This window comes from Hirundo rustica, chromosome 14, assembly GCF_015227805.2.
Source record: "Hirundo rustica isolate bHirRus1 chromosome 14, bHirRus1.pri.v3, whole genome shotgun sequence".
NCBI classification, from domain to species: Eukaryota; Metazoa; Chordata; class Aves; order Passeriformes; family Hirundinidae; genus Hirundo; species Hirundo rustica.
The window spans coordinates 6376022-6394970 of NC_053463.1; the positions used below are offsets into that span (position 1 = coordinate 6376022).

Here is an 18949-nt window from a genome sequence, read left to right on the forward strand (position 1 = left end):
ATTTGCAGATCCCTGCCCCTCACACAGGAACTGGCCTGGGGGCTGCTCAGCTCCACTGGCCACGGCATCCTCCACTGCTGTCCCCACGCCACCACCTCCACATCCCCCAGCTCACACCTACATCCACACTATTCCCAGCAAAACAAATGTCACCTCCAGGTCACCCCCAGCAAAAAGAGGCACCAGCTCCATGTTCTGGTAAAAAGATTTATTAAGAATCTGCAGAACCTGCCCAAAAGGAGGTTGCTGCCCTGGCACTAAAGGGGAGCAGGAGCAGAGGGTTAGTGCTTCTTCAGGCAAAGCCACAGGGTGAAACAAAGCGAGCGGAGGGCACAGAAAGGCAGTGGGAGCACATCTGCGTGGTGCAGGAACACCTGCAGCAGTTAAGGCATTTAAAGTGCTTGTAGAAGACCAGCCCTATCGAGGGGCTAAATAACACAAGCAGGCAGGGACAGCAAGGGATGTGGGTGGCTGGTGGCACCTGGCACAGGGGAGTGATGACAGGCTCGTGCTCTGCCCAAAGCTGCAGCAAGAAGGATGCTGCCTGCCCACATGACAATCCCCAGCCACAGCCGGGACGCCCCCAAAGAGGATCTAGGCTGCTGGTCTTCACAGTCATCTCCCAGTTATCGCACATTCAGGATGCTGCTGCGTTTGGGTGCCTCTGCCAGCACAGGGGAAGGATAGTCCCAGTGCAGCATCCTGCCTCAGCTCACTCCCAGAGGAAAAATGAGATGAGTGGGACTGGTCCTCAGCCAGGCTGTGCCCCAGCAGCTCATCACAGCCTTGTGTCCCCCTCTGGAGCGAGCGCAGCCATCAAGCAGCAACCTCTTCTGCTGCTGGGAGCGTCACCAGCCTCTTGGTCCCCCTTAAATGGGAATGTCCATGTGAGGCTCGGGTGGTTTCTGTCCTCTAGTGTTCCTGGTGTTTGCCACAGGAGGGCCACGGGGAGGTGCCTTCACAGGTGCCTCATGCCACCAAGCTGGTTCTCCGTGCAGGACAGGGATTCAGCAACAGCAGATTCAAAGCTGCTGGATGGGGACAGGTCACCTGCAGCCCCTTTGGGGACACTTCTGCAAAACAGCCCCGTGCTCAAGGGAGAGATGGTGGGGAGCAAGGACACCCTCTGCAACTAGTGCTGCATCCCTTCAGCCTGCCCTAGCACTCAGAAACACTCCCTCATCCCCACGGGCTGCTCCAAGAAATACTGCTTTTCCCTGGAATGTTTTTGTCTAAAATTGCCCTGATAGGATTAAGGGGGAAGAAAAAAAAAAAAATGAAAAAGAAAAAAAAAATAAACTGGATAAAAAGTTAACGACCCCAGGTCATGCTGGGCTTAGGCTCCAAGGCCACCCTGTCCAGGCAGGAGTCACCCTGGTGATGGGTTTGGGGACAGCAGGAACAGCCAAAGGGGCTGCTCTGGGTGTAGCAGAAGAGGAGGCGCTGGGGAATGGGGACAGGGGCTGCCTCCTCCTGACAGCAGGAGGGATGGACTCACAGGGATGGGTTGGGACAGGATGGGGTGCAACTGGATGGGAAGGGACAGGGGACCAAGCCGTTGGGGATAGGAGGGACAGTGTCCCACCCCTCAGCGGGAGTGCAGGGAGAAGGCCAGTTTGACACAGCTGAGCTCCTGCCCGCCATTGGTGACAACCACCCGGACACGGTAGTTGCCGTTGGTCATCCAGGAAGGGAGTTCCACATCGGGGACATCAAAATCACTGGCTGGCAGGGAGTAGGAGCCCTATGGAGAGAGGGGACAGATAGGCAAGAGGTCAACCAAAAGCGCAGCCCAGCACCAAAGGCACAGTGGTGCCCAGTGGCACTGCCAGCGTCACCGCGGGGACTTGGCCGTACCGCTTTGAAGGGGCAGTGGCAGGGAATGCCGTAGGTCAGCAGGGGCTCCGGGCAGGGCGTGCCGGGTGGGATGAGTTCATCGAGAATGCTGCAGACGTCATCGTAGGTGCAGCTGCCCAGCTGGTCGATGCAGGGCAGCTGGATCCAGAGGTCACCCAGTGCCTTCTCTACCACCAGCGCTGCCTGGAGGGAAGGTGTTCAGCACTGGCACAACCAGCAAGGGCACCCACAGCTCCTCACCGGTCAACCCCCTCAGCTCCTGATCATGCAATCTTTGGGATGTCCATGAGTTCACTGAACGCCCTCCTGCCTCCCCCTCCTGCTTTCAGTTCCCCTCAACCTGCAGCTTCTGTTCCTCCAACCTCAGCTTGACCCCTCAAGCTAACACCGCCCAACACCTCACATCCCTACCTCCTTCCCCTCTCCTCTGCCTGTCCCAAAACAGGGTGCTCCCATCCTGCAGCTCTGGCTCCACACCCCCCCAGCACTCGCCCCACAGTCCCAGGCCCAAACAGACACCACAGCATTGCTCAGGACAGCCCATGCACACTGGACAAGAGACATGTTCTGTCTCATTCCACAAAACTTCCCAATAAGTGGTTCAGGGCAGCTGGCACGGCCCAAGGCTCCCAGAGCAATGCCGTGGCATGTCCTTGGAGGGAGCAGCCAGGTTGACTCCTGAAAAACAAGTGCTGCAATGACCTCCAGGAGCACCCATTGCACTTGGGTTTCACTTCCCTCCTGGAGCCATTACATCCCCAGGTCATGAGACAACTCGGGTGGTTTCTGTCCTAGGGGCAAGGTTGGGAGGCTCTCGCTGAACTGTCTGCTCCCACCACAGGTCTCCTCATGCCCACTGCCCTGTTCTGGCTTACAGAGCCTGGTGTGCTCAGCCCTTCACCTCTGCACCTCCGTCCCCAAGGGCTGCTCATTCCTGTACCCAGTGACAGGCGTTTCCCAGCTGCCAGTGGTTTGGGGAAGCTCTGCCCTCCCTCACCACACAGAGGCACATCTGGCACTTACCTTCAGAGGGGAACCCATGGTCTTGCCACTCTTGACAGCCGCGCTGACACGCAGGCTCCCCGGGATGCTGATGGGGTCGGGTGCCACAGAGAGGCTCTGCAGCACCACGGGGTCACTCTTGTCACCACAGTTCTCCCAGGCAAAGCCACCAACCTGCAGCACCGAGGGACAGAAGAAGTTAGAGGCAGGGGCAAGCCTTGCCTTGTGTTTGCAGGAGGTTTATCCAGAGCTGCACCTCTGACCCCTGCCGAACATCTGCTCACAAATAGCCAGAAAATGACCTTCAGCCCCTTCAAATGCCAGTTCTTGAACTCCCAGCTCTCCGAGACTGAGGACACCACAGAAACCCTCTGCCTGTGTGCCTCTCCATGTACTTTACATCCAAAGAGGACCACCAGGCTGCAGTTTTCCAAACTTGCCTCAGCTCTGCCTCCAAACACTTTGCATGTGACCAAGGCAAGATGGATCCTTCATGCCAACAGCACCAAGCAAGGTGTGTGAGGACAGGTCAGAGCAAGCTGGGACCAGGTGGTGGCTGCACTGTCCAGGGGGATGCTAGGCAGGGGTGTGGGGGGGATCCCCTTGGAAGGGCTGTGGGGTTGGCACAGCCTCCCACCTCATCCAGGACCAGCCCTGCTGTTGTGAGCCCTCATCCACCAGCTCCAGCCACCTGGTTCCATGTAGGAGCAGGAATCACACTCAGGGACTGGATGAGCCGGGCTCATCCTCTGCCTGGTACACCCCAGGGGCCTGATCCAGAGCTACAAAGGAGTACATATGAGCCAGGGAAGCAGCATTGCCATGGGATAATGAAAATCCACATGTAAGGAGATATCACCTGAATGCGGGACATGTCCTGTCTCACTTAAGAGTCATGCTGGGACATCTCCCCTGTTTCCTACAAGTCCCACCAACTTCTCCAGCCACCACCAGTAAAGACACTCCAATTCAAAGGTGGAGGGATAGCAGCACTTATCTACAACAGCCACCTCTGAGCCTGCCAGAGGCAAGTGGCAAAGAGACCAGCTGCAGCTCCCTCCCCGAGCAGGTTTGGCCGGAGCATCCCGTGTCCCCATGGCGTGATGTGGGGCTCTCCCTGCCTGCTCGCAGCCGCAGAACCGGTGGAGGCTGTATTGCCTGGTGCCACACGGCAGCCCCAGCGGGCACAGCGCAGCCCACGCAGCTGAGCAGCCCATCCCACCATCCTGCTTGCCCGCCGGGAGCAGCCCAGGGCAGGACACAGGGCTCAGGACAAGCCGGGACAAGGGTAGGCTGCACCCCGACATTGAGCAAGAGCTGGGAGCCCCCAGCCCGAGAATCTGCAGGCAAAGAGGTTCCAGCGAGCTGAGCATCTGTGCGTGGCTGCAGATTGCTGCCCACCGAGCCCCCTCCGGCCTTCCCAACCGGTTCTCCCTTCCCTCGGGCAAGCGCAGCTTTCCTGGAAAATAAATTGCAATATTTCCCTCCACACCGCGTGAGAGTTACACGTGGTAATCGTCTGTGTCTTAATCAGCGCGTGCTAATGAGCCCGGCCCAGAACTCCGTGGGAATAGGGAAGAAGAACCTGGGCTGGAAAAGACTCATGGAACGGCAAAATGAGAGCCGGGAGACGATCAGCCAAAGGACGAGGCCGCTGGGTTTCTGCGCTGAGAACTGTTTGTAAACACTGGATCCCTCCTGCTCCGAGCCGCCCGCAGCCTCCAGCACTGCTCCCCAGCGCGGGGGGCTGCGGGCGCCCAGGGGGTCCATGGAGCCCACTCCCCTGCCCAACCACAAACACACCCAGCAGGGCTCTTCCACCCTGACGGGACAGGAACTGCTTCTGGTCCCCTGCAATCCCAGCGGGATGATGGAGTCTTCCCCCTCTCCGCCCCGCCGAGCGCCACCAGCAGCCCCCTCGGTGCCCGAGAGGCGCAGGATGCGGGGTGCGGGGTGCGGGGTCCCTCCTCACCTTGCGGAGCCGCCGGGCCCCGCTGCGCTCCACCAGCAGCTGCGGCTGCGGCCCGGCGAGCGCGGCCGGGACGAGCTGCAGCGCGCACAGCGCCAGCGCCGCGCACAGCATCCTCCGGGAATGCGCCGGGAACGGTCCGGGACGGGTCCGGGGAGCTGCTCCGAGCGGTGCAGAGGAGAGCTGAGGGCAGAGACCTCGGCGGGACCGGGCTGGCAGCGGCCGGTCTATGAAGCCCCGAGAAGAGGGGATGAACCCTCTCTCCGAGCCCTGCCCACCGCTCGATTCCCCTCCCTTCCCCGAGGACGCTCACATTTTCCCTTCCCCTTTTGCTTTCTTTTTTTTTCCCCTCCCTTCCCCGGTTTCGCTGCCAAGCGCAGGACTGGATTCGCAGGGATGCTGGGACGGGAAGCGCCGCTTTCCCAAGCTCGCAGAGCGGGGGGGGCGGGGGCTGCACCCACCACCCTGGGGCACACACATCACCCCGCTCCGATGGGGGCAGCACGACCGTCTCCTCCACCCAGAGCTGCGGCTGTCCTCACATCCCACGCGGGGCTGGCCCGGCTGTGCGAGGGTGGTACCCTCTGCTCAGTACCCGGGACCCCCACGCTCCCCCCGCGCTCGGCACAGGGCAGGTGGCAGCTGAAGAGCAGAGATATTTGAGATATTTCAGATATTTGAGACCCCCGAAGCCAATGTGTGTGAGCAGGGGGGAGGGGACGCTTGGCATCGGGTAGCCCCTGGCTGGGCAGTTTGCCACAGTACCCCTACCACCCGTCTATCTAAAATGCTGGGTCTAACACCCCCTCTTCCATCCCTACCCCCTGATTTGCGGATCATTTTCCAGACAGAGCTGCCCCAGGCACCGCCGTCATGCTGGAATGGTCACACGGGTACCCCTCCATCAGGACGGCGCAGTAACGTGCATTTTCCCGTATATTTTGGTGGACGGATGCTTTTATCCTGCGGAGGGGATTGAGCCAGCTGAGCACACAGGACACGAGAGTGGCAGGTCCCAGGCGTTCCCCCCCTGCCACAGCACGGTCAGGAGCCACTTGTGAGACCCCTCCCCAGAGTCAGCTCCGCTCTCGCTCGCACGCAGACACCGCTTGGCCTCCCCACTTTGCTCCCAGCCCTGGGAAAGGTTGCCTGGCTTGTCCAAACCCCCGTCTCAGCTCTATTTTTAGCCTTTCGTCCTTATTTAGCAGCGAGGCCGGGCGGGAGCGTGCAGGCAGGGCGTGGGAGCAGGCAGGGGACGTGGTGGATGCTGCTGCCCACCCCGAGCCGGCAGCGACAACTGCGCCGCTCGTCCACTGCCGAGGCTTAAGGGTGAGGAATAAATAGCCCGTTCCTCCCACCCGGCAACGGAGCGGAAAGTTATCCCCTGGGATTAGTTTTCACTTTGAGGCTCTGGAGCAGCCGGAGGACAGGGATAAGGATAGGGATGCACGGGGAGAGGCACGGGCACAGAAGGAGCATTGTTTTTTGAGCTAGGAGGGGAGCAGAGCCCCTCACCTCGAGCCCCTGGCACCACATGCTTTTCTCCTTCTCACAGCCGTTGTGAGTGAAGGTTTCACTTCCCTGTTCCCATCCTTTTCCACTTCATTTTGCCATGGGGGAAAAAAGAGAATAAAAAACTGCAAGAACAGGTTAACCCACATCTTTTTGCTTGGAAAAGCACAGGCAGGGACAGGAATGACTTGAAATTGTTGCACTACCTCAAGGCAGAAGTATGTGTGACCTAAATTCCCACTAAAAGAGCCTGTGACTTTTTTGGGGCTCCAACACATGTGAGAACTTCTCCAATTCAAACAGTTTTTTCAGCTATCTCACCCGTGCAAAATCGAGTCAGGAGTCACAAGGTCTCAGCAGACCTGGCTAAACACCTTGGATTTGCATTGAAGAAAAGCAGCCAGCACTTCATTACCTCTCATTTACAAAAGCAAACAGATTGCAAATGATGAGCAGGGCCGAAGGGTGTAACCAGGACCACTCTCTGTCCACTGCTTGGGCTGCAGCTCTACCAGGCATCACCACAGGCCAGCTCATCACCAAAAAACCTTCCAGAAAAATATCCTCCACCTCTCTTGGGGTTTTGGGGTTTTTTTTTGTTTTGTTTTTTCCAGACTGGGTTTCTGAAAATAAGATACACAAACAAGGGGGAAAAAAAAAATTACCCCATCTGCACTCACAGAACCACTCTGCAAACAGACCATGCAGGGCTGGCACTGACACTGCCTTGTAGCCATCCTGTTGTGCCCAGTCCTTACCAGCTGGAACCAGAGAGAGAGCCACAAGAGACACTTAAACAGTTTGCACAAATGCTTTTCTTATCCATAAGCTTTGGCAAACACTTTAAATGACCATCGGTACAAATTAACTCGTCTTTCCAGCTGTTATCCCATTTACGGCAATTCAGCCGAGCATGTGATAAAGCCTCCTCGTCTCGCTTTTCTAGACAAAACCCTGGAGATGTCTCCAGCTGCTGTCATTCCTGGGAAGAGATCACGATAACACCAAAAAAAGACATTAGGGCAAACTTCAAAACAAGCTGAAGCTGCCTCAGGTGGGGCCAGCAGAACACCTCTGCTTTCCTGTCTTTGCCTGGGCAGAAATCCCCTCGTTGCCACAGTCCCCTTTTTCTCCAGGTTGCTACATGCAGCCTCCAGACCGCTGTGCCCCCCAGATCCCCGGGGTGCTCTGGTTATCCCTAGGATGGCGTGGAAAGGCCCTGCTTTGCTCAAAAGCAGCTGAACAGAGCAGTTTGTGTCTGTCTAAGTGCTGCCCTGAAAAGGGAACAAGTTTTCAGTGTATTGGGCCAGAGGAGGATAAAGCGGGGCTGAGATGAAAGACCTGTCTGGCAGGCCCATATCCCAAGCAGTTCCCACAGGAAAGACTGGAAAAACAGAGGAATTGCTAGAATCAAGCTAGAAAAAGGGAGCTCTGGCAAAAAGGCAGGCAGCCAAAAAGGCAAAGGTACCCACAGGCTGAAGGAAGGACGTAGCATGGTCTGGGCAGCTGTGTCTCCAAAAGTCAGCGATCTCTGGAAGCACAGGGTTGTCACACCAGAGCCTGCAGCAGAGGCTGGGCATCGGGGTGCTGGAGCTGGCCCTGCTGCACAGGCCCATCCCCAAGCACCAGTTCTGCCCTGCTGGCTCGATGCCTCAGCCTGATGTGACCAAACTGTCCTTCCTCCGCCATCGTGAAGAGAAATCCTATATGGAGCCCCACTTTTTGGCATGGGGGCATCCCCAAGCACCCCCTCAGCACCCCACAGTTAAAAGCAGAAATTTCCACAAGCACATGTGCAAACTACTGGACCTTTGTGCACCAGCAAGACTTGATGGCAGCTGGACAGACTCCTCATCAGCTGCCCACACAGTTGCTTCTCTTTGCAGCCAAGGCCCCAACGATGCAAATTCAGCCTGGAAATATGCATGTGCTTTGTGCTTGCCCCTGTAGGCCTTCAGTCTCTGAAGTCTGGACCAGGATTTTTAATTAACCCTGGAGAGGTGGAGACCAACACCTTGGACTTTTATCCCACAAGCGATCTACTCAGCCCAAATAAGTATTCTCATGAAGGGAAGGAGACTTGCCCCACTCTGAAGTGAAGGAAGAGATAAGAACTGAGAGCTCTCGGTGGTTTCTGAGCAGTGGGAGCTGATGCCAGAAGCTGCCGTGACTCACAAAACTTCACTCAGGTTAAGCAGCACCCACCCAAGAGGACGCAGACAACTGGTCCCACCAGTCCCCCGGAGACGTGGGGCAGCGTGGGCCTGCCCCTCGCCTTCCCCACCCTCCCATCCAAGTGGTGTTTCACAATTTCCCCCATCCCAGGGTTACCAGGGCAAGAAAAACACCTCCAAGTCAAGCGTGACAGGAGGACCAGGCACCTCCACTCCCTCGCCGCCCAGGCGAAATGCCAAGGTGTTGGCATCTCCAGAGCCACAGGCTGCTTGGACTTCTCCCAGGGGATATTTGGAAAATGTCAGAATAGAAACTTGTTGACAAAAACTTGCAATGTTTCCATACAGGCATGGCCTCATGACAAGGTTCAAACACTTCTATTTCAGCAGTTCTGGGTAGCACCAGTTGGTCTTCAGGTCAAAATATGTGGTCATTCAGAAGTGGTTAAATAAAAAAAAATTAAAAAAGCATTTTTAAAAAATCATCAAAATCAAAATATTTGGAAGCTTATTTTTTAGGTGGGACACTTTCAAATCCATGTGTTTCCCTGTGTATTCAGGACCCATTTCCCAAGTGTAGGATTTCCTCCTGGAAAAGGGCACCCTGGCTCCAGAGCCAGCATTTGGGGTGTTTGGGATGCTCAAGAGAAGGGTTGCCAGGGTGCAGTCGTGCAGTCCCTCAGGCAAAATGGATCACACTCAAAGCCTCTCCAGCCAGCACAGCAGCCCTGAGAGCAGAGCTCCTGCCAGGAGCACCCCAAACCCACCACGTTTCCACAAGTACCCCCACACAAGCTGACACTCTATGGGGTGATGGCGAAATCCAGATGGATCTGCTTTCTCACTCTTATGCCTACTCCTAAGGGGTCTGGGGTGGGTTCAGCAGTGGAAGCCCCCCGAGCAGCTGGTCCTGCTCCTCGCCTAGCTCTGGTGCGGGGCTCCCGTTCCCCTTTCCCCTCGCCCAGGAGAGGACGTCTCCAATGCAGGGGTCCTGCTCTCCTTTCCCCGCACACACAACGGAGCATCCTCAGCGCAGGGGACCCGTGGGACAGAGCATTCCCGCAGCACCCCGGCCCAGGGCGGGGACACCCCGGGGTGGAGGGGGCCCAGGGCCAGCCCCGGGGGCGGGCAGGCTGCGGCCGGGGGCCCTGCCCGCGGCTCGGGGGTGCAGAGCACCCTCTCCCGGCGCTGCCTGTCAGCAGCTGCCGGACTTTTTTATTACTTTTTTATTATTATTTTTTTTTTTCCTGCCTGCCAGCTGGGGCGGCTCATCCCGTCCCGTCCCTGAGCGGTGCCGCTCGCCGGGGGATGCCGCGCCCCGCGCCCCGCGGCTGAGCGGGTCCCGCCGGGGCTCCATGGGCTGCACCGGCAGCGCCCTGCGCTGCTGCCCCGTCGGTGCCGAGGTAGCGGATGCGGGGGCTTTTGGGCTGGGCTGGGCTTGGGTTGGGCTTCGCTCGGGGTCGGGGCTCCGTGGGACCGAGTGTACACCGAGTTGTCGGGGTTTGACGGAGTTGGGGTTCGCTCGGGGCTGATGTTTGCGGGGAGTCCTGCTTTGCTCTGCTGGGCACGAGGGGTGTTGGGGGTACCCGGCGTGGGCTCCTCCCTGCCCCGGGGAGCGCGGGGACCGGGCGGTGTGGCCATCCCCGGCTGAGTGGGACCCCACCGGCATCGCGGTGGGGGGGGGGTGGCAGCGGGGACAATGAAAGCTGGCGGCCACCCGCCCGCCCTCATCAATCCTCCCGCACTCTCCTGCACCTCTCCAGGCTCACCCCGACAGCGGGGGAATTTTATAATTACGGGGCTGCAGCATCCGGGACGATGATGCCTTTTGGAAATGCTGGTCCCATAGAAGACAGGGATGGGTTACCCCAGCCAGACCTCTGCCAGCCTCCCACAGCATCCTCCCTCGTCCCAAAGGTTGTGTCCCCTTGTGCTGAAGGCATCACTCCTGTAGGGGAACTCTCCGAGTCCCCTCAGATCTCAGCACTGTACTGATATATTCAGTACTCACTCTGTACTGAAGAGCTCTTTGGCTAGGTCTGAAATGATCTGCTGACTGCTATTGTCATTATTATTGTTATTATTTGATGTGCTCGTGCTGTCCCAATGCCACACCATCGACCTCGGGAGATGTTTTTGCTGCTGGATGTGCTGTGCTTACTGGTGTTGGGTGTTGTGATCACCGGAGGGTGGCAGGGGGAGGAGGGGAGGCAGAAAGGCCCCGTGGTGCTGCCGTGCAGATCCAGCTGTGAGAGTCCAGCCACCCGGGAGCACAGAGCCCACTGCTGGATGTGTGGGGGGAGCAGGCAGGGAGCTCGCACAGCCCTGCGGCCAACAAGTGCCTTTATTTACGGCACTTGCAGGCTTGGTCGCTTCTCCACATCATGGAAAAAATCCCACTCTTTGCTATGTCATAAGATCAGATATTTCTGGGCTGGTTTGTGACTCTGAGAGCTCTCAAAAAGGGGCATTAGGACAGGAAGAAACAACAGCCCCGAGGCCCCAGGTGCCGAGAGCCCCACATTTACCGAAACACGGAAATTTGTCATTTGCCTGCAGATGCCTCCCTTCCTGCACTTGCCTGCTCTTGAGGTTCTCTGCTCAGCCCTGTGTCACTGCTCACCAACAGTTATCACCCATAAAACAGCCCTGCTGCTGTGACTGAAAGTCATTCTGAAAGTAGCACCTAAAATCCCCATTATGGCTAAAAGGCATAAGGGCAGGCATGGGGCCACTCCTGCCCATGTCCTCGTGTCCAGAGTGCCAACAGGCAGGATGGGAGACCTTCACCTCCCACTGCTGATGGCTGGACTCACAGAGTTGGTCCCTTGAGGTCGCTTGGGGTAGATTCAAACCTCGGGGGAAAGCCCAGCCAGAAGCCATGTGCGGGTCATGGGGTTGGGGACTCTAATGGGGCTGGGGGCCTGCAGAGGCTTTTGAGGCCAGCCCCAGGTCTGGGGTGACCTTGAGGAGCTGTTGCTGGCCTGGGTGGATGACATACCAGGAGCCACTGTGTGCCCTGGGGGAGGTGCCTTGGCAGCCTCATCCATCCCTGGCACCAGTCTGCAGGCAGCAGGGTGATAAGGGAGGCACAGGGAGAACCCAGCCCTGAGCTGCGGGCGCTGTCCCTGGGGTTTCCTTCCCCTTCAGCTCCATCCACCCATGCTTGGCCACTCACGGTCACCGCTCGCGTGACCTGGCATGAGAGAGGCCAAGCTGCCTTCCCAAAAGGTCAGGGCTGAGGCTTGGCCGCCTTCCAGGGCTGGGGTGGATTTATTTTGAAGTGCTAGGAACCGAGGTAGCACCAGGAGTCAGGGAAGGGTCAGAATGCAAAACTCGGGGCTGTCAACAGTGTGAAGTGTTTGCCTACGGTCTGCGGCACAGATCTGACTGTAGGAGAGGTGATAATCACCTCCTAACACAACGTCACCATCACTGGAGGAAAGACAGCAGCAGGGTTAAAGACGGGTCCCAGGGACCTGTGCCAGCATTGCTCTGGCAGCACTGAGCATCTGCTGCAGGTCCTGGGAGGTGTTACAGTCATGGACCAAATCCTGGCCCCCTTCTCCACAGCCACAAAGCAAAACCTCCTCCCCAGGATTTAAATACTCATTTCCTGACTCTTTGTGATTTCCTTTGCTAGGTTGCATGGTTGAATTGCTTAATGTACTTGTAAAACAGGAAAAGAGGAAGAAAAATACAGCCCCAAACCCCACCTCACGCTAAGAGCTGAAGCAGAGGCTGAAGCCACCTCGGCTGCCCACACTGTGCCAGCTGCTCTGCACGGGTGCTCCCCGCCCCAGCACCCTTGGACATGACTCAGGTCCTGTTGGAAATCCCTGTTAATCCATCCATAAACATTTCTGCTCCAGACTATTAGAAATATTTAGCTCTAAGAATGTAGATACTTTTGGCTTTTTCATAGCTGGAAGGTATTTTTGGCAGAGGTTCCCAAGACCTTACAGGATAAGCTATGCTGCGGATGGCCCCCACCTGCAGGATGTATCAGGCTGCTTCTTCCCCTGGCCAAAGCTTTTCCAGCTGGAGCCATTCCCAACCTTCCCCTTCCACACACAGTGGATTCCAGGATGATTTTCCAGCTCTCCAAAATGCGCCGGGGCGATACCAGAGGTTCGGGTGCCACAAAGCTTCTCTGGAAGTGACAGCGGAAAGTCCCTCCGTATCTCAGAGCTTTTGGCCAAGTTTTGCTGTTTACTCTGGAGGTGGAGCTTTTATCCCAAAAGACAATTGAGTGCTTATGACTGAAATTACCTCTAGAGCTATTTTAATTGCTCCTAGAGGTAGCAAGGTGCCTCACTCATAGCCTCAGGGCAAGTATTTAGATTTGTCTGTTGATGCTGGTGAGCCTGTTGCTTGCTTCAGCTATTTCTGAGTTCAGTGCAGGTGTCTCAAATCATCTTCCTTTAGAGGATGAAGGGCTCTGAGGTCCCATCCTGCTGGATTTGGGGTGTGGGAGAGACGTGAAGATTCCCTGGGTCTGTGCTGGGGACACTGCCTGTGCTATGGAGGTGACCAGCCCTGGGCTCTCTGTCCTTAGGCATCACTTTTGCCAGTGAGCAGGACAAATGCGGCAGACGTGGTTTGGTTTGGGGGTTTGGGGTCCCTCCTGGAGGTGGTGACAGCATCCTGCTCTCAGCTCTGCTGAGATCATCCAAAACCCTTGAGGTCTGTGTCACGCCCTGCGCCAGGAGGGTCCTCCTACACAGCCTTTGCTTTGTGGCAGTGAAAAAAAAGGGGAGATATGGGGTGTGGGTCTAGGGGAGGAGGCCTTTTGGGACTCCTACGATGCCCTCAGGACTGCAGAGCCTGGACTGTCTCATTCATCTCTCCCTTTGGCCCTATCTCCCGACTTCAAAACACATTACAGGACACGGGTACGTTCAATACCAGGGAGATGCACGCCGGCATGAGGTGTGCCAGGGGACACAATGTTCCTGGGGACCCTTTGCAGCCAGGTGAGCCGGGATTCAGCAGCATCCCAGGGCACCCCCGCGTTCAGGGTGAGCTGTACGGACAAGGAGAACGAGCCCTGTGAACTCTGCCTGCCGGGCGCCTCCTCGCCCCCTCGCCTGGGCCACGTTCAACGCCGCGGCTGCTCATGCCATAGAAGGGAAGATAAAGCCGTGGCTTCCCAGGGGCTTGGAGTTCTCCTGCTCCCTGGAACTGCGCCTCCCTCCAGCTCCAGAAGGGGGGCTGCAGGGGAGGCGGAGACAAGGGCGGCTGTTTGCTTTCCCTTGCCTTTTTTCCCAAGCCAGGCTCCCTAACCCGCGCTGTATTTGGCCGCGCCGCCGTGCGCGGGGCCGAGCCGGGGAGCGGCCGGCGCAGCGGGTCCCGGCTCCCCGCAGGCAGCGCGGCTGCTTCCCCCAGGGATCGGTGTTCTTAGCGGCAGCTTTGCCGGTTCTGGAGAGCAGCAGCGTGTCTTCAGGTGAATTTTCTCACCCCTCGCATCTATGCCCTAACCAGGAGCACAGCTGAGCATCTGGGACCAGATTTGCCCTGTGCCAGCAAGGCCGAGCCTGAGAGCCTGCGAGCTTTCCTTCTATCTTTCAGCGACTGATAAAAATATATCCACTCTTTTTTTTTTTTTTTTTTTTCTTTTTTTCTTTTTTTTTCTCTTTTTTTTTCTCCCCTCCAAGTGGCTAAATTAAACCCATGCAGGGCTGGAAGGCATCCCACGGAGCTGTGTTGCTGGAGGCAGCTCCCGGCTCTGGGTTATCTCAGCCCCGTGGCAGCAGCGGGAGCGTGCAGCACATTCCTGCGCTCCTGAGGTCATTGCTTGGCCGCCGCCTGCTCTCGCCTGCTGCCAGCCCTGCACAGGGGCTGTATCGCCTCTGATTTATGATTATTTTTCCTTTCTCACTCCTGCTCCAGCTGTGTCAAAGCCCATCTGTGTCAGGCCCCGGCAGAGGCGTGTGTTTGGGGGGCTGCAAGGTGCCAGGGACCAGACTGACCTGAGCATCCCAGGACAAGCGAGTGCCGAAGCTGGAGCCCTGCCAAGGGCGGCCTGCTCTCTCCCCCAAATGTTTTGCTGCTGGAGCCCGTTTTGCACCAGCACCATGTCGGTGGGATGTTGTGAGCATACCCCCAGCTGAATGCTACCTGTTGAACTGTCTGGGATGCAGGGAGTTGGCAGGAGCTTGAGGCTGCCTGATGATCAGTACATGCACACCCATGGGTGCTCAGGGCTGGGAGGGGGCAGGGGGCTGGGGAGGGACCAGTGCTCCCCGGGGATCTGTGTTTTAGCAGAGCTGATGCGGGCTCAGTGCAGGGTGTTCTGTGCCTGCAGCCACCTGCCCCTCTTCTGTTCCCCCCTGCTCCAGCCCCCTCTCTCTCTGCCAGAGACAGCTAAAAGCCCAGCAGCAGAGGGGACCGGCTTCCCAGGAGCTCTCAGCCTTGAAGACAGAGAATGGTGAGCAAAAACTGCATTTTCCCCTGCTTTGCTTTCTCAGAGTGATATTAAGGAAGCAGTGGGCAGCATGGCACCAGGGAGGATGGGGATGATGTAGGTGCAGGCCGGTGCAGGAGGGCAAACAGGGCATGCCAGAGACAATGGCAGCCCCTCCTCTCAGTCAGACAGGTCATCCCCAGAACAGGAGACCTGACAAGCTCTGTGTCCTCTCTGAGCCTGCCAGCACCATCCCAATTAGTGCTAATTTGGACCACTGAGATGGAGGGAGGTATTTTTCCAGAGGGAAGAGGGCAGTGCAGAACCCCGCCCATGGCACAGGCAGGTTCAGCTAGCCAGGATGTGCAGGCAGCCCCGACAGCAGGAGGCAGCCAGGGCTGTTTCAGCCGTGTTTGTCTTGCAGCCAGTGCCTCCCTGCTCCCTGAGGATGGGGAGAAGGCAGCGCGGACAGAGGAGTGGACTGAGAGTGCAAGATTCCTCCAAGGCCAGGAGGAGGAGGAGAAGCAGCTGCGGGATGCTGGTCAGGCAGGCACTGCGAGCATCTCCCAGGACATTGAGATCCAGGTCAGCTGGAAGGGCTGGTGCAGCTGGAGGCAGCAGCTGGGCATGGAGCAAATCACCAGCCAGGTCTTCCCTGGCACATGCTGGGCTGGGCTCTCCCATTTTTGGGAGAAAGACGGGTCTAAAAAAGGGTGAGGAAGTCCAGAGCAGTGAAGCTCTGCATCCCTTACTCTGGGATTTCTCATCTGACTGCTTCCCAGGTGGAAAAGAGAAAAGAGCTGGAGCTGAAGGAACAGCTTGATGCCCTGAGGAGAGAGCACACGGAAATCCTGCAAGGTGCGTTCCAGGGCAGGAGGGCTCCCTGCAGCTCCCCTCCCCTCTCCCCGCTACTGCCAGTGTCCCTTTGGCTGCCTGTGGGGTCACTGGGATGCTGTTCCCTGCTCTCCAGCACTGTGGGGCTCAGGGGGGGCTTGCTGCCCCAATGTCCCCACACTGGTGGCACTCAGCTCACGTTCCCTCGCAGAGCTCCAGGGAGCACATGAGCAGGAGAAGCTGCTGCTGACAGAGTCCCACCACAGGTCTGAGGCAGCTTTACAGGTACCAGCAGAGAAATCCCTGGGGAGGGGCGGGGGCTTGTGGAGGGTTTGAGGACCTTCTGCTGGTTCTGCCATGGTGCCCCACGTTCTGCAGTGGCCACCTCAGTTCCTGGTGTGCTCACGGACCATGCCATCTCCTCCAGCCCTGGTGTTATTTGGGTACCACAGCCCAGCATCTCCCAGCCTCAGAAAGAAATCCCAGATACCTCTCATTCTGCTTCTTCCCTGCTTCTCCTAGGAGACAATTCAGGCACTGAATTCCCAGCTGAAATCCTTCCAGGAGAGGATGAAGCGGGTGGAGGAGTCACTCCAGAGAACAGACTACAAGAAGCACATCCAGGTGCAGGGAGGGGTGTCAGGAACGGGACCTGCTGTGGGACCAAGGATCTCTGATGGACCCTGGCAGGGTGGGGCTGGACCAGGGGGGAGCACAGGACAGCTGAAAAGGGGAGCAAAGCCTGTCCTGGGGAGGTGCTGAGGTCCCTTGGACAGAAGTGATGGCCCTGCAGGAGCACGGGAGCCCCAGCCCCTTCTGGGAGCAGGAGCTGGAGAGCCTGCACTTCGTCATCGAGATGAAGAACGAGCACATCCACGCCCTGGACAAGAAGCTGCTGCACCTGGAGACCGTGGTGGGTTGAAACGGGGGGGGGGGATGGGTCACAGGTGGGCTTTCCTCTTTTCAGCTCCTCTGCCCACCTAAATTCTGCCCAGAAACTGCAGCTGGAGCAAAGGCGGACAGAGCCCGTTTCCTCTCTTGGCGTGGGGAGCGGATGTGGGAGCAATGCCACCAGACCAGCATTTCACCCAAAATGGGGTGGCAGGGGGCTCAGAAGTGCTTCCCGACTCTCTCCTCACCCTCATGCCCTCTTCCAGGAGGAGAGGAACCTTCTGCTGGAGGAGAAGGTGAAAACTCTCCAGCAGGAGAACGAGGACCTGCAAATCCGCACCCAGAACCACTTGGTCATGGCGAGGTAAGCGCCGGTGGCATCTCCGATGCGCGGGGACAGGTGGCACTGCGGGAGCACGTCGCGGTGCCACCGGCTGCTCGGCGGGGAGCAGAGGGGCGGGCGGGCGCTTTGCCCCGCGGCTCCGGCAGCCCGTGTGCGCCCTGTGCCCGCAGGCAGCTGTCCGAGGAGCTCCAGGCCGCCCGCGGGGCGCTGGAGAAGGAGGCGCAGCTGCTGGATCAGGCTCGCCGGGAGAAGGAGGAGCTGCTGTACCGTGTGCTCGACGCGGGGGACGGCACCCCCTTCGCCGTGGCCGCCGGAGAGGTGCCCCTCATCGCCACGTAGCACCGACGGCACCCTGCGCTGCCGGGGGACTGCCGGGGCTTCCCTGCAGCCCGGTGAGCCCAGGGCTGCTCTCGCAAGTGCCCCCCAGTCGGGGCAGGGCTCCGGGCCGGCCGAGCCCTCGGGGCGCCCCATGGACCGGAGCGATGGAGCCTTTCACGGGACACTTCTGCCTGCATTTCCCCAGCCCGTGCGGGGCTGCAGAGGGACTCTGGCCTCCCACCCATGCAGCCCCTGCACCCTTTCCTCTGGTGAGGGGCTGTCTGGGGCTGAAAGGGGTCAGCCAGAACATGCAGACTTGCATTGGGCCGGATCTGACCCAGCGCTTGGCTCTGAGTATAAAACAGCACCAGTGCTGCCCCGGGGCATGAGGACGATGAGGAGGCTACTAGGACAGGATGGGAACAAGCACCGGGAGGATGAGGAGGGCACTGGGGATGTGGTGACAACCAGAGCTGGCAGGGCTCCCACCCATGCCCTCCTATTCCCATCACCTCCTCCACCTTCAGTAAATGTCTGCCAGGCCCTGCTCCAGGCACTGCCCATCAGCTGCACTGCCAGTGCCATCTTCTCCCCCAAAGGCTGGACAGAGCTGGAGCTGCACGTTCAGGGAGCAGAGCATCCTCCCAGGGGGTATCAGGCTTTGGCAGGTCACATCCCTCTGCTCGAGCAGATGCATCCCCAGCAGGGAAGATGCTGCCAGCATGGCTGGGGGTCAGGGCTGGATGCACACAAGCACTTTCCCCTGGGTGCACGAGTGTGGTGGGAGTCACTGCTCTGGGGCTGTCACAGGCCTGTCCTCTCCCCGGGGCTGTTTAGCCAGGCTCTGTGTGTGTGTGTGTGTGTGTGTGTGTGTGTGTGTGTGTGTGTGTGCGCTTCTGGCTGTAAGGATTACAAACCTGTCAGAAGCAGCAGCCTCAGGAATCCCGTGTCAGTGGTTTGGGGGCTGGTGCAGGAGCGTCCCAGAGTGGGGCTGTGTGCTCCACTCCCCATACAGAAGGGGAAGGGTGGGAGCTGGCACCACAAACACTCAACAAGGAAGCTCCAGATGAGGCCCTTAAGGCCGATCCCCATTTTCCTGCTCCTTCCCTCTTTTCCTTCGTTTCAATGGGCTCCCAGCCCAGGGCAGACCCTCCCAGCGTCAGGGCCACTGCAACAGCCACTTCCGTCCTTTGTGCTGACCCTTATCAGGAATAGAGCAGCTGAATGGGCAGCCAGGAAGGCAACATGGATGTGGGGTCCAGCTCTTACCCACACACCTCCATGGGGTGACCAGAGGGGGAAATGGGGGAGCCTGTTGTGTCAGAACCATGTCAGGGCATCCTCTGCTCCACACATCACCTGTGCCTGCCCTGGGTGCTGTGGCATCAAAGCAGGGGATGCCCCAGCAAATCCTGCCTGGTAATGGCTCAGGGGACCAGGATTTCTGGACTAAGGGATATGAGGCTGGTGGGGTCTGGGATCCTGCTCTGGACACCTGGTACCATGTCCCAGTGCCCCAAACTGGGGCAGATCCTGCATGGGACTTGGAAGAATGTGCCCGACTTTGGGAGAGGGGACACTGGGAACTGAGGAGGAGGAATAAATGAGTGCAGAAAAGGACTTGCACATGATGAAAAGGGAAA

At 58.2% G+C, this 18949-nt stretch overlaps 2 protein-coding genes across 2 annotated transcripts; one reads left to right on the forward strand and one right to left on the reverse strand.

The window, feature by feature from the left end:
- Nucleotides 1-193: 193 nt before the first annotated feature.
- On the reverse strand, nt 194-5087 carry GM2A (ganglioside GM2 activator). The gene is made up of 4 exons (XM_040078634.2): nt 4832-5087; nt 2881-3033; nt 1858-2040; nt 194-1744 (listed from the first exon to the last, which is right to left on the reverse strand). The coding sequence occupies exons 1-4, from the start codon at nt 4940-4942 to the stop codon at nt 1589-1591; spliced, it is 603 nt and encodes a 200-aa protein (XP_039934568.1). The 5' UTR covers nt 4943-5087; the 3' UTR covers nt 194-1588.
- A 4742-nt stretch (nt 5088-9829) lies between these two features.
- On the forward strand, nt 9830-17336 carry CCDC69 (coiled-coil domain containing 69). The gene is made up of 9 exons (XM_040078506.2): nt 9830-9917; nt 14875-14944; nt 15345-15505; nt 15703-15778; nt 15966-16039; nt 16277-16378; nt 16548-16667; nt 16912-17009; nt 17159-17336. The coding sequence occupies exons 1-9, from the start codon at nt 9870-9872 to the stop codon at nt 17325-17327; spliced, it is 918 nt and encodes a 305-aa protein (XP_039934440.1). The 5' UTR covers nt 9830-9869; the 3' UTR covers nt 17328-17336.
- The last annotated feature ends 1613 nt before the right edge of the window (nt 17337-18949 follow it).